Source organism: Lepidochelys kempii, chromosome 5, assembly GCF_965140265.1.
Source record: "Lepidochelys kempii isolate rLepKem1 chromosome 5, rLepKem1.hap2, whole genome shotgun sequence".
Taxonomy (NCBI): Eukaryota; Metazoa; Chordata; order Testudines; family Cheloniidae; genus Lepidochelys; species Lepidochelys kempii.
Window position 1 is genome coordinate 129,624,863 of NC_133260.1, and position 14,343 is coordinate 129,639,205.

The 14,343-nt window shown below is 42.1% G+C and overlaps 1 protein-coding gene across 12 annotated transcripts in view; it reads left to right on the plus strand.

The window, feature by feature from the left end:
* The window catches only part of LOC140911861 (GPI ethanolamine phosphate transferase 2-like), a 168,892-nt gene that overhangs the window by 21,017 nt on the left and 133,532 nt on the right, over window positions 1–14,343 (plus strand). For 8 of the 12 annotated variants that reach the window (XM_073345856.1, XM_073345867.1, XM_073345862.1 and 5 more), the window contains 3 exons: window positions 1,969–2,157; window positions 7,385–7,532; window positions 12,254–12,466. In XM_073345856.1, coding sequence (XP_073201957.1) covers window positions 1,969–2,157; window positions 7,385–7,532; window positions 12,254–12,466 — 550 coding nt within the window. Of the gene's footprint in view, window positions 1–1,968; window positions 2,158–7,384; window positions 7,533–12,253; window positions 12,606–14,343 lie in introns of all 12 variants that reach the window. The other 4 variants (XM_073345857.1, XM_073345859.1, XM_073345869.1 and 1 more) reach the window with 3 other exon arrangements.

A 14,343-nucleotide genomic window follows, 5' to 3' on the forward strand; every position in this document is an offset into this window, starting at 1 on the left:
CTATTTAATATTCATGTGATTTACCCACAAAACTTTGTAGTGGTGGGAGACTAGATCATTTTGTGGATTTTTAAACAAAGCTGTACATGTTTTCAGTCCACTCACCATTCCCATAATACAAACCAAAAATAAAAGTTGTATTAGTACAGCTAGGATCTCTGATCATGTAGCTATCAAAAATATCCAGTTTTGTCTAGATTGCCATGTGCTCTAAGATGGCTGTGTAGTGGTGATGAAGGGCAGTCCTGGAAAGGCTACCCATGTTTCAGTTTTGGGTGCTTAAGCAAGCCCTGGGGCTTCCTCCTCTGAACAATTGGTTGCAGAAGGCCAGGGGTGTGGTAGCCAGCTGGCTGGAAGGGGGAAGTGTTCAGCTCCTATGTAAAGGAGTGCTGCAAACTATTCTTCCCTGTGCACCCATTCCATTGCAATGCAGGAGCCCTGGGAGAAGCTGTGTTTCTTAAACAAAATGCCTCTTTGTGCTCCCTTGGGGCAGTGCAGCGGCATGTTGGCCCACACGTAGGGTAACATGCAGATGTAAGCAGGATACTGCATTAGTTTGCCTTTTAACGTAATCCTGTTTGTGCTAAACTCTCCATCTTGTTCTAAATAATCAGATTATAGTGGCAGGGATTGAACGATTTCATGGTTGGAAGTCTGGGCCTAGTGGCAAAAGTGCAGTAACAGTGTTGAAAGTTTGATTTATCACAAATCACTTACAACAGAAATTCAATGCAGTTGAACACTAGAAAACAGGGTCTCCTGCCACACACCTACCACCTTCCCCACACATATCGCCCTCTCCTGGCCAGTTGTGTGTCTTTGCACCTTAAAAATCACGTAAGTCTAATTACTGTGTTCTGTTCTGCCACTTCATTTCTGACATGATTTTAGTGTCTTAAAGGACTACCAAAGTTAGTACTAGTGCTATATGCCTTGCCAAATTCTTAATCCCATACTTGAGATTTTTTTTTATAGCTCTTGTGGCTCGTGCGATTATTTTAGCAAAGAGGGAGGAGGGAAGTAATCAAGTTTTGAAGTCACTTGTTTCCATGTGCTGAAAAAAATTCTACAATTTCAGTTAATATTTGGAAGTTGTGATTCCTTCTTCCAGTAAACCATAAGACCATTAGGTGGCTGCTGCCATAGGTACTTTCTAATTCCATGTTTGAAAAGCTAACTTTTTTTTTGTTAGGCCTACAGGAGTTAGTGGAAATCTTTTTTTTTTTTTTTTACCACTTAACTACATTAGATACACATTGCTCCTCTAGAAACATTGACATGATCTGAAGTTTTCAATGTGGATTATTCCATTATTACAAGGTCTTGATCGCTCAATAGACAAGTTAGTATTGAACTGAATGTTTACATAGCTTTTCTTTTAAAATGAGAAGAACCTAGAATGAATGTTAAACTCCAAATGGGCTGTCAAACTGAGTAGAAAGTTTAAAAACTTTAAATTGTATCAAGAGTGAATGGGAAGGGAGGGGCTGGGCTCCTCCAATGAAAACCAGTAGAAGGACAAAAGAGTTAATATTGGAGACAGTACTCCCTACTGAACAGTAGGGAAGGAGATAGAGGTGAAAGGCAGGGGAGTACAGGAGGAAAATTAGTCAAAAGGTTAAACTATTTCTTTTTTTTAAGAAAAGGAATGCCCCTCAGTGGCTTGACAGCCCTGTCTTGTTTTGTTTCTTTATATATACATTCTTGTCTGTTTTGGGGTCTCTTCAGCTGAAAGGGGGGGAACCGGGGCTGAAAGGGGCGAAACTGGGTACCTACAGTTAGGTTCCTGGCTTCAAGCTGATTTACATGGCAAATATGATTTTCAAAATTGGTGATCATCCTGCAGTTCTCACTTAACTTCTATGGAACTTGAACATGTGGTGTCAAATGAAGCAATTTAATTTTCCTTTACTCCTAGTAGAATAGGAAGATGTGATTTTTCTAAAATGTTTTGCTTTCATATACAAGGTTGATGAGAACGTTACCAGGCATTTGGACGGTGTCTTAAAAAGAGAAGACTGGGATATACTAATACTTCACTACCTAGGATTGGACCATATTGGTCATCTGACTGGACCAAACAGCCCTTTGGTGGGACCAAAGCTTTATGAAATGGATAATATCCTCAAGAAGATTCACACTTCACTCCTCTCAAAGGTGAAACACTTACTTCTAGTCCCTGTTCTTAAAGATTTTACTTTCACAACTTTTATTAACAGATGTTCTTGAGTATACTGGCCAAGACTTTGAAAAGCAGGTGCCTAAAGGCATATTTAGGAGCCTAAATATAACCCACTTTTCAAAAGTGGTGGTGAGTACCCAAGAGCTGCTATCAAAGTCACAGAAGGAAAAGACTGTCAAAACTCTGCAGGATCAGGTCCTATTTTAAAATGTTCAAGCTATTACAATACTATACAAGCACAATCAATCTAATGTGATAAGGAGTATTAACCTAAATAACTTTAATTTGGGTGCCATGTATTTCCATTCTGCTATGCTAGCAATTGTGCGTATGTTTCAGATCAATGTTAACACACAAGAACACTCAGTTAAAGTTCAGCTATGACTAACACAAAGCTACAGAAATGAGGAAATGAAGTTAAAGCATCTAACAGTACTCCACTGAAAGCTGCTACTTTGCTACTAGAACCATCATGTGCTAGTACTCTTGGGGTTATTCTGTGCCAAAAAGTTAAAAATTCTGCATATTTTATTTGTCAAAATAACACTATAATCATGCTAGTTTCACTCATTTTGGTAATTTATTTCAAAATACCTGTCAGCAAGTATGTCTGAACCGATTGCGACGGGGCAAGGCCAGATGGCTATAGAAAAGTAGTGGGAGATAGATATATTAGCTCCAGGCTAAACAAATCCCTGGTACCAGGATAAGTGAAATGGCAGCTGCTCCAGGTTAATTAAGACACCTGGGGCCAATTAAGAACTTTCCAGAAGGCAGGGAGAATGCTAGGTTGATTGGGACACATGAAGCCAATGAGGGGCTGGTTGAAACTAGTTAAAAGCCTCCCAGTTAGTCAGGTGGGTGTGCATGTCAGGAGCTGTGGGAGGAAGTCGCGCTGTTGGAGAGGCTGAGTAGTACACACCATATCTGGCACAAGGAAGGAGGCCCTGAGGTAAGGGTGAAGTGGAGCTTGAGGAAGTGAGGGCTGCTGTGGGGGAAGTAGCCGAGGGTATTGTACATGTCATGATTCTAAAAGGTCAGCTACTATAGCTGATACTATTAGGGTCCCTGGGCTGGCGCTCGGAGTAGAGGGTGGTTCCGGGCTCCCCCCCCCCCCACACATTTGCCCCCTGATTAATGACTGAGACTGGGAGACAACAGAGACTGTGCAAGGAAGGATAACTTCTCGTCACCTCCCTTGTTGGCTTATGATGAAAATGGCTTAGTAGGCTGTGACCCTTGTCTCTAGAGAGAGAAAAGGGTTACGTGGAGGGTCACAGGGAGCCTCTGAGGTTAGCGAAATCCGCCAGGAAATGCAGGACCCACGGAGGCAAGGACAGAGCTTTGTCACACAATATAGACAACAAAAAAGATTCAGGAAATGTTTTTTGACAAATAGATTCCTTATTAGGCATCTTAATAGAGAATTTTGAGTAATAATTCATTTAATCTACAATACAAAAACGAAAAGGAGTACTTGTGGCACCTTAGACTAACCAATTTATTTGAGCATGAGTTTTCGTGAGCTACAGCTCACTTCATCGGATGCATACCGTGGAAACTGCAGAAGACACGGTATGCATCCGATGAAGTGAGCTGTAGCTCACGAAAGCTCATGCTCAAATAAATTGGTTAGTCTCTAAGGTGCCACAAGTACTCCTTTTCTTTTTGCGAATACAGACTAACACGGCTGTTACTCTGAAACCAATACAAAAACGTGTTTCCTGCACCCTTCGGAAGCAGTGCAAAGGCTTGGGGGAGTCAGGTGTAAAGGAGGAGCTGAGGGAGAGGAAAGTAATTGCTGGGAAGGAGCCTGGGAGTGAACTTGGAGGGTTGTTGGGTGTGGATGGGAGAAGTATGGAACAGTTTGGGGTTTTTTGGAGGGAGGGAAGGGATTGTTCTAGAGTTGTGGAGCCGCCTCCATGCAGACCCTGGCTGACTCCTAGCCCCTCCCATTCAGTCAGGCACATCTGCCCTTGTCCCCAGGTGTCCCTGCATCTCTACTCCCCATTCAGCCAGGCATAGCTGCCCCGTCCCCTTGTGGTCCTGCATCCTCACACCCATTCAGCCCTGGCTCAGTGTTAGCCCCTCACTAGCTCCTGTGCTCCTGCCCCAGTCTGTCCTCCCCACTAGCCCATCTGTGTGACACCCTCCCACTTCCCCCAGCAGCCTCGTCTGCCCTACTCTGTCCATCCACCCCATATGCTGTGCCTCCTCACCTGCCTCCACAGGCAGGGCGCTGTGAGGAAGGCATCCTCCCTCTCCACGGCTGCTCTGGCCTGTGAGCCAGCTGCCCTCTCTTCTGGTGTCACATCAGCCCCTGGTAGGCAAAAGGTGTAACTACAGCATGATCCCTCCTGCAGCTTCCCTTTGCCTGCCTGTCAGAATCAATTATTCTGCAGGGGGAGGGGGAAATCTGTGGGGAACATTAATTCTGCGCTTGTGTAGTGGCGCAGAATTCCCGCAGTGGTACGTTACTGTAGACCTACTGCAACCTGAACTCTGTCCCAGCGGGAATGCCAGTTTCCCAGCACTTCAACACCAGCACCACCACAAATAGCTCTGCCTTCATCACCTCTGTCCTTTCTGCACAGTTCTGTGGAATCACACTCCTTAATATATGGCGTGGGAGGGGAACGTGGGTGCTGGAAAACTGTTACCCTTACTGGGGCAGAGTTATAGTGGTGTATTCTCTGTGGTGAAGTTTGTTTCTAGGTGGAGGAACCGAGAGTATATACGGTTGAATGACTTGACTTCATTTCCTTGCTCTTATGCTTTTGTTGATATGTGTAATGAAATTTGAACTGACAGTTTATGTATTTCCAGTCTTAAGATTGAGAGGATCTCTAGCCAAAACAGAGTCTACTTTCAAGAAGCCCAGGATTTTTGTGGAAGCGTCCATCAAAGTTATATAGTTGGCTCAGGAGCTGCACTAAAATAAAAGGGGCACTTTCACAAAGAATCCCTTCATCATGAAAGTAGCTGCTGCTTTGAAGATTTTCTTCTATAGCACAGCACAAATGCTCATGGACTAGAAAAACAATTCCCCTCCACCCTGTAAGGCCCCAGTTTTAGGCAGAGGGCACAGCTGGAAGCACGTGGCAAAAGCCAATATTATACTGCAATCCTAATGTTCAAAAGTGCAGCTGAATTTTTTCTGAAAACAAAAGTTGTGTGTTCTACTTAGGTGTGGGGTGTTTTTGGTTGACTATAAGGCTAATAGTTTCAGAAAGGCTCTCCCCCATATTAGCGTCTCTGTTCATGAAGAATAGGACTGACTCCTGAGCTAGCTGGTTACTCTGAAAGATCCTAGTATTTCAGTGGTTCTGAACTCTGGTCCACCGCTTGTTCAGGGAAAGCCCCTGGCACGCCAAGCCGGTTTGTTTACCTGCCGCGTCCGCAGGTTCGGCTGATCGCGGCTCCCACTGGCCGCGGTTTGCCGCTCCAGGCCAATGGGGGCTGTGGGAAGGGCGGCCAGCACATTCCTTGTCCTGTGCCACTTTCTGCAGCCCCCATTGGCCTGGAGTGGCGAACCGCAGCCAGTGAGAGCCAACATCGGCCGAACCTGCGGGCGCGGCAGATAAACAAACCAGCCTGGCGTGCCAGGGGCTTTCCCTGCATGAGTGATGGGCCAGAGTTGAGAACCACTGTAGTATTTGTTTTGTCTCGGATCCTTTTCTCTTTTGAAACCATTCATTTGGCTCGAGCTCACACTTGATTTGGCTGACCAGTTTAATGAAATCCAGAATCTTCAGCATGGTAGCTGTTCTTTTCAGGAAGATCATTATTTCCATGAAACTGTGAGTTTATTCAGGAATGAAGTTGCTGAACCTGAAGTATGGTTTCATGAAGAACATAGCTTCTCAATGCAGCAGTTATTTCTGTGTTAAAAGTTTTTAATGCTCACAAATGCCCCTGAACTGGTAACATGCAGTTTGTGCGCACTGTTTTAGCCTTCAACTTTGGATGCAAGAAAAGTTACAGAGAGCATAAAATAAAGTAGTGTTACACTCTCTTTAATTGTTATAAAGATTTCTGCATACAGCGTCAAATAGAAGTGGATGTTGTAAATCAAGTTTTATGTTAACACTTAAGGATTCAGTTATAAGTTTTTTGTAAATAATAGTATAACCCTAGAAAGACTCCCAAACTACTTATGTGCAGCTTGGCAGTTTCATGTTTGTAGTTTAAGCTAGAAGGACCCCCAAAATCCTGAGACTCAAAACAGACTTCTTAAGATTAATTTTTAATTGGTTAGAATTCAGGCAAATTGATTTTTTTCTAAAGTTTATCAAAACTTAAGCTTGGTTTAGTTTTTGGTATGAAAGTATCTGCCCCACGTTTTCATCAGAGGTTGAACCCCTGTTTTCAGTGCAAGATAGAATGCAACCTTCCATATGGTGTTGGAATGGCTTGGCATAATTCATTAATAGATAATCAATAGAGTTGTTAATATGCAAATATAACCCTAAAAGCTTTAGGACATTTAAAAATATATAAAACTACTTACTCAAACAGAGCAAGTATTGCGTTTATCATTGGAGACTACAAATATACCATGACTGATTTTTACATTAAGGAAAATATAACTTTTCTGCAGTTTTTATTTTAATTTAACAACTCAACTCATTGGATGGGTTTCACTTAAACTCCCTCTGGTTCTCCCCTCCCACAACAAAAATAAACTTTTGGCGTGAGATAAACCATATCAGATATCTCCCCTGAATACATCTGAGTCATGAGTGAATGGAAAGAGGATATTGGAATATAAATACCTTCTAAAAGTTCATTAGACTTCATCTTGATTTTAGGTTTTTGTCCTAATATACGATACAGGATTAATATTGAGGGTTACTTGTTCTGCTAGTTCAGTCTGTCTCTCCTTTGACTCTATTTAGATCCCGAGTTGTGTTTTTTTTTTTTTTTTTTAACTCTGCTATCCTTGCTAGGTACTGAAAGATCTGCTTGCCTTAAAACTTCAAAATTAAGGAGAGGAGTGGAAGTAATGTCAAAATCCAGTATCCTGGCAGTGTAGCTGTACTGCAGTCAGCAGTTGCTGAGTGCATCTCTACTAATCTGCTCTGGAAGCAGAGCCATTTTAAAAACAAATTATTAGAGGAAATATTTTTATTAAAATGGAAAAATAATATTCTTCTGAAGCTTGTGCATGTCTGATGTTACTGAAGCCTTTTTTTCTGAGAGTTGCAGGAAAGAGAGTCGTCTTTGCCCAACTTACTTATTGTGTGTGGTGATCATGGGATGTCCGAAACAGGCAGTCATGGAGGTTCCTCAGAGGAAGAAGTTCACACACCTCTGCTATTTATCAGCTCTGCTTTTGAAAAGAGAAATGGTAAGTGTCACAGATCCTAGCGAGTGGCCCTTCCTGGCCACCCACTAGGACTGCTGTGAGTAGGGTCAGCATATGTCGGGGTTTTCCCAACAAGACCTACCTCTTCTTTTGGTCCACTGATCTCTGTCCAGGCAGATTTTTGAAATGTGAACAAGTGTCCGTGATTTCTTCTTGCTCATCCTTTTTCCAACATTGATTCTGGTAGAACTGCAATTCCTGGTGTTCCCTAATAGCAGCGTGCGTGTTTACTGGTTTGCCACCCTTACTTCCACAATGCTGCTGGTGGCAGCGCTGCCTTCAGAGCTGGGCGACTGGAAAATGGCAGCTGCTGGCTGGGTGCTCAGTTTCCCCAGCCCCAGTTCCCCCTCAGAGTCCCTTTATAGACTCCTGCTGGGGTCGCCTGCTTCTTTTGTTGTGCCTTTATGTAATTTTCCACAGCTCTCAACCCCCTTTCTTTTCGACAAGGGGAAGAAGTATCTTCCATCTAGAACAAACCCATTGTCCCAAGATGCTTTACTCTGAATAGACAATTGCTGAGTGCAGATCACTCACCATTATCTCTGGCCTGGTGGAGACATGACGCAATCATGCTAATTCATGGTGGATCCACATACATGTAGGCTTTCCATGACAGGGTAACTTCATGATACAATTTCATAAAATATCCACAATTCAGAAGTGGTACAGACAGAATCCCCAGTTTGTCACAGTAAGGATTGAAGAATTTCAGTTCTTATCATATTAAAAAAACCTGTTCAGAACTGTACAATTGTAGGAGATTTTTAAACAGTCTTTTAGAATATGCTTTCATCTCTAGTTTAGTTCATAGTGGCTCTAAACTTTCAGGTTCAAAGTGCTGTTATACATTGGTGTAGATCAGGGGTAGCTAACACGAGCCAGAGGCGGCACACGAGCTGATTTTTCAGTGGCACTCTCACTGCCTGGGTCCTGGCCACTGGTCCGGGGGGGGGGCTCTGCATTTTAATTTAATTTTAAATGAAGTTTCTTAAACATTTTTAAAATCTTATTTACTTTACATACAACAATAGTTTAGTTATATATTATAGACTTATAGAAAGAGACCTTCTAAAAAGGTTAAAATGTATTACTGGCATGCAAAACCTTAAATTAGAGATAATAAATGAAGACTCAGCACACCACTTCTGAAAGGTTGCCGACCCCTGGTGTAGATTGTTAAGTTACATAAGACACTTCCTCTTTACAGACAGTTTTTTAACAATGTTTTGCATTAGTAGAGAAATAAACTGTAACACGTTGGCCATGTGTTTTTACTATCCTTTGTGTGCACTGATGTCCTGCTAAAACATGACCTCTGTGTTTTGGCCTCTTAAACTATCTGTTTTCCATGTGGCCATCACTTTAGGACTGGCTAACTTCCTAAAGGATTCAGGAGTCTATTAAAGGGGTCTTTTCGGAAGAGGTAGTCTGATTATTGGCCACTAGGAGGCAAGATTGGAACTGAATTAATGCTTGAAGTGAGTTCTGCCTAGCCTTGCCTTTCTCTGAGAAGAACTTCTTTCTGTCCTTCCCTTGTGCCCCAGATCAGTGATGGGGGAGTAAATGTCAATTTCCGGTGCTGAGTGGGAGGACTAAAGACTGGAATGGTGGTGTTAGGGAGAGAAGTGGAGCTCTTGCTGTGGAGGGGCAAGAGGTTGAAATATTGACAATGTGGATGCCTGTCTCCAATCCCTGAATGCAGAATGCTGAGCAGGAGAGTAGTCCTTCTATTGGTCAAGTTTCTAATTGTACAGCACTAAAGATTTTTCTGATTGACACCACATTCCATTGTGAAAAGTGCATTTGTCCATAATAAGAGGAAAAGGGAGGGAATATCACAGTGGCTTGTTTGTGTTTATAAAGGTATTTATTCTATGGTTTGCATAACTTTTAATTACATTCAAACACTTTGTCCAAATAATCAATTAAATTAAGTTACAGTGAGATAAATTTGCCCTTCCATATCACTCTGTCCCCTGCTCCCTGGCCTCCCCCAACCTATTTGCTAGGACATCTGACTTTTTCTTGCTTTTAAATCTTGCCGTCAGATACTTGGCTTAGTCCTCTTGCTGGAGGTTACTTCAGCACAGCTGAGGCACTTCCAAATATCATTCATCTGCAGAGCTGGTGTCCAGCTGATGCACTCAACGCTGTCAAGCAAGGGCAGTTGGGTTGCTTTCAGATATTGAAATAACCGAATCAAGAGCTGATTGTTGCTCCCAGTTGAATTTTATCAATGTCAACTGCATGACACCTTGAAGAGTCTTGTGAAATTATGGCATTTTGTCCCTTGATATTTGTGTAACTAATAGTGAGCCTTGCAACTCATATGTAGCTTTCCCTTGCTATCTGTTCTATTTCTAGTTGGAATTTTAGTCACTCTATCTAAATGGTCTTACTCTTGCAAATGGGAAAATAATTCAGGCTGTGTTTAATTTGGTAGATTTTGTTTATGCAAATTGGGTAATCCTACTGGCAGTTATATTTGAATTAGTGTGCTGATCAAGAATTACTTGTGTAACCTATTAAGGAGATACAAATCCCTATTGCTACTAAATAAGTCTGATATAATCTACATATCAACCAGTTGTTATCAATCAAGTTTACCAGTGGGTAACTTCTTGTCTTTAATGACATTCTGTAAGTTGCTGAGACTAGCATGCAAGGATTACATGCAAAGAAGACTTAAGGATTGTAGGTGGCATTTTGAATGAGCATGAGAATAAATAGGAACCATCTGTGACATTCTGTTTAGGACTCCCAGAACTGTAAGCCACTGTTATCCCTCTGTCTCGGCAAATGAGAGCTTTGTTGCTGCTAAACTATGCATCGGGCCCCTGACCAGCAGCCTGTCTGCCTTGCCAGCAAACTCCTCAAGGCTCTGCCAGTTTAAATCTTGCCTTACAGGTATCAATCTGTGAACATGAGTTCCCCAGAGATGTCTCCCTGCAGTGTCCATTCTCTCTTGCTGGACACTCACAGAAATTGTTTCCTGCCTCCAGACACATAAGTCTGTTAGGTTTGCTGAAGACTCTCACTTAGTTCAATATAACAGCACTGAGATGGTTTGTAGTAAAGCTAAGAAAAAGTTTATTAATGAGGAACGGAGGCCGTGTCTACACTTCCACTTATGTCAGCAAAACCTATGTCACTCAGGGGTGTGAGAATAGCACCACGCGAGTGACATAAGTTTTGCCAGCATAAGTGCTCGTATGAACAGCATTATGTTGGTTGGAGACGCTCTCCTGCCTACATAGCTACCACCTCTCATTTAGGTGGTGGTATTATGTCGACCGGAGAGCTCTGTCCTCTTGGCATAGTGCAGCTACATGAGTGATCTTACAGTGGCACAACTGTATTGGTACAGCTGTGCTGCTGTAAACTTCCTAGTGTAGACATGACCAGAGATTTAAGTGATTCTAAGCAAGAATAAAAGACAGTTATGATTACAAACAAAACATGTTTTCAGTCACTAAAACTTAATTTTAGCAAGTTACAATCTTTACATAAGCAGGTTTCTCACTTAGATCAAGTTTCCAGCAGCTCCTGCCTTTAAGGCCAAGAGAATAGCATGTTCATATGCTCAGAGGGTTCTGTTCCCTATGTCTCCTAAGTCACAGACAACTCCAATGGCTTTTTGCTCCCTTGTATTTTCCAAAGTCCATTGTCTTTGCCTTAAGAGTCAGGGTGACCTGCTGGTAGGGTGACCAGATGTCCCGATTTTTGGGTCTTTTTCTTATATAGGCTCCTATTACCCTCCAACCCCTGTCCCAATTTTTTCACACTTGCTGTCTGGGTCACCCTACTTGCTGGGAAGCGGGGTTCAGACTCTGGGGTCCCAAGTGTGCTAACTAAGGAGTTCACATCCTCATAATAATTTGCTCCTCTTCTGGGTTTGATTACTTTGTTTATCTTCTATGTAATTTTCCTTTCATTGTTCTCTGCCTGTAAACCCTCTGGTCAAAGTTTCTCTATCTAGGGCGGGCTGGGTTTATGCACTGCTTTCCAAACATGTTTTAAGAACCTGTTTCCAGTGCATGCCCATAAGTCTTTGTATGCAACCCACAATGATTTCCAGGACTGGTGTTTCACTGGTTTACATATGATACCTTACATGGCACCCTTTAGGTACATATTATGGCAACAGTGTGTTGGGGACACTGAGCGTGTCAGGATGCATCCAATGAAGTGAGCTGTAACTCACGAAAGCTTATGCTCAAATAAATTCCTTAGTCTCTAAGGTGCCACAAGTCCTCCTTTTCTTTTTGCGGATACAGACTAACACGGCTGCTGCTCTGAAACCTGTCATTATATAGTACAGGGATTGTCATACACTTTCATAATGTGGACCACAACTTAGTTCAAAGATGTTTTCATGGACTACCCTGTTGTATTCATAATTACATACATGCTTGTTAAAACTACAGTAATTACTAATGTGGAAGAGTAATGTTACATAAGAATTTAATAACGCTTTTGCTGTCCTCTGTTGTGTTGCAGCAGCTGGAAAGGAAGAGGAGCTAGACTGTGATCAACCCGTGGTGTTTTTTTTTTTTTTTTTTTTTTTTTTTTTAAACAGACCCTGGTTTGGGAACATATCTGCTCTAGTACACGTGAACAAATTTGCAGACTACCCAAGCTTGCAGCTCCACCTTCCAAATTGGAATAATTTTGTAATGTAAATATTCTCCTCCTTATTCTAGGCCCTTTAAAACAGCCAGAACTTGTGCAACAGACGGATTTAGCTGCTACGTTGGCAATAGGTCTTGGCCTTCCAATTTCAAGAAATAGTGTTGGGAATATTATACTTTCTGTTATAGAAGGGAAAACAATGAGAGAACAACTAAGGTTCTTGCATTTAAATGGGTTCCAGCTTAGCAGACTCCTTCAGGAGAACATGCCTACATATGAAAAAGGTAAGTCAATTAAAGTTATTTTTCTGATATCCAGCAGTATCCTGTTTCTTCTCTGTCAGCAGGAGACACTTAAACTTCAGTTTAAGGGTTTTAGGAACAAGAACACAACACACCAGTACAAACCGATAGGACAGTCAAGGTGAGTTCTGAGAACCATATGCGCCAAATTAAGTGTATTAGTGTTTGTTGTATGCTGTTTTAAATTAAGGTTCATAGATATGGGGGCAAGCTGCTAACCAAAAGGGCAAGAGACATGATCAAATAAAGTAGGCATCACAAGTAAGTTGAGATGTGACTGAAGTCTGATATGTAAATCCATGAATGAGGCACTCTGTGCCAGGGGCTACTGACTTCCATGTAACTCAAGAAATAATACCAAACTAAACTTTCTTAGTGTTATGGTAGCACATGTTTCTCAATGGAGAAACATTAAAGAAATTAGTAGCTGAGAATTTATAGAGGCCTCATTCATCACTGTAAAAGCCAGCATAGAAAACTGTTGCTTGCTACCAGCACCTAGGATATTTAGGAAGAGACTATATTCTCCTAGCAGAGGGGAGAAAACTTAAGCTGTCAAGGAAATTTTAGATATCTTCTCCATCCCCCAACAAAATCCTCAGTTATCCCCAGTAAATAGCTGGTGATATGCAACAGTATTACCACCTGAAAGGGATTTCTCAATGTGCTTGCAAAAATTCCTCCAGAGGCAATGCAAAATTAAGTGTCTTTCGTGGATCACATCCAAATGGGTCTTTGTGGGCAGGCAAGTACAAATGTGCTGAAAGCCAGTCCAGTTTTCACTCTCGGCCAATCATGTGTACTTACTATGGAAACAATCCTGAAGGGAGGAGCGCATACCTAGAGGGTGAATTCCCCAAGTACTTATCTCTTCAGCTTACTTTGATAGCTCTATCAGTTGCATATTTGGAAAAAGAAAACATAGACATGTCCATGTGGGGTCAGACCAGTGGTTCATAGTCTAGTATCCTGTCTGACAGTGGCCAGTAAAGGTGCAAGAAACCATGTAATGAGCAGTTATGCATAACATTCCCTTTGGGCAAGTTTCCTCCTACCTCCTGTTAGAGGCTGGCTTCCAAGTTGAAGCACAAGTACCTATTCCTCCCAAACCTGGGAGTAACCAGAGGTCAAAGCTTCTCTGTGGCGATGGATATTATGCCTCAGGCAGAGAAAGATGTAATGTGTTTCAGGACAGTTCATACAAAGGATATAGAAAAGAATTCAGGTCTTCCTCCTAGTTCTCCACTGCTCCAGAAGGCATTTCTGTGACACCTCCAGGAAAGATTAGACTTTTTATAGCAGGGAACCCATTTCATTAGGACCTGGACCACCTACAATTAACCTGGACTACCCACAATTAACAGCCTGTATCTTTGTACAGTGCTCTTTGTTGTACAGCAATGGGTCCTACAACTAAGCACCATAACAAAGTGGGGAGCTGCCCTTGCTATTCTTAGAGCTTGAGAAACCTTTATGCCCAAGGTAAGTTCTTCTTTCCATAATTCCTGGAAAATAGTTATCCCATTTTGTTTCAATCCTTAGCACGCCTTTAGAAGAGGGTGGTATAAATGGGCATTCTTAGAGCAATAAAAATCTCAAGCATATGAAGTGACCACACCAATTGTTCCTTGTTCATCTCATTCCAACCAAAATGCCAGGCCTTAAGGCCTCAAAGTTGCACCAGGCAAGATGTTAAAGTCTTGCACCAATTTACATGCTAAGTATCTGGGATACTCATGGAGGTTTTCAAGATACCTGACAGTGTGGGAGACAAGTCTGAGGCTCATCAGAGGAAGTCTTGCAATTTAGGCTTCTGTTCCTCTATACAAGCATCCTTTGGTAGGAAAAGGTATGACTGT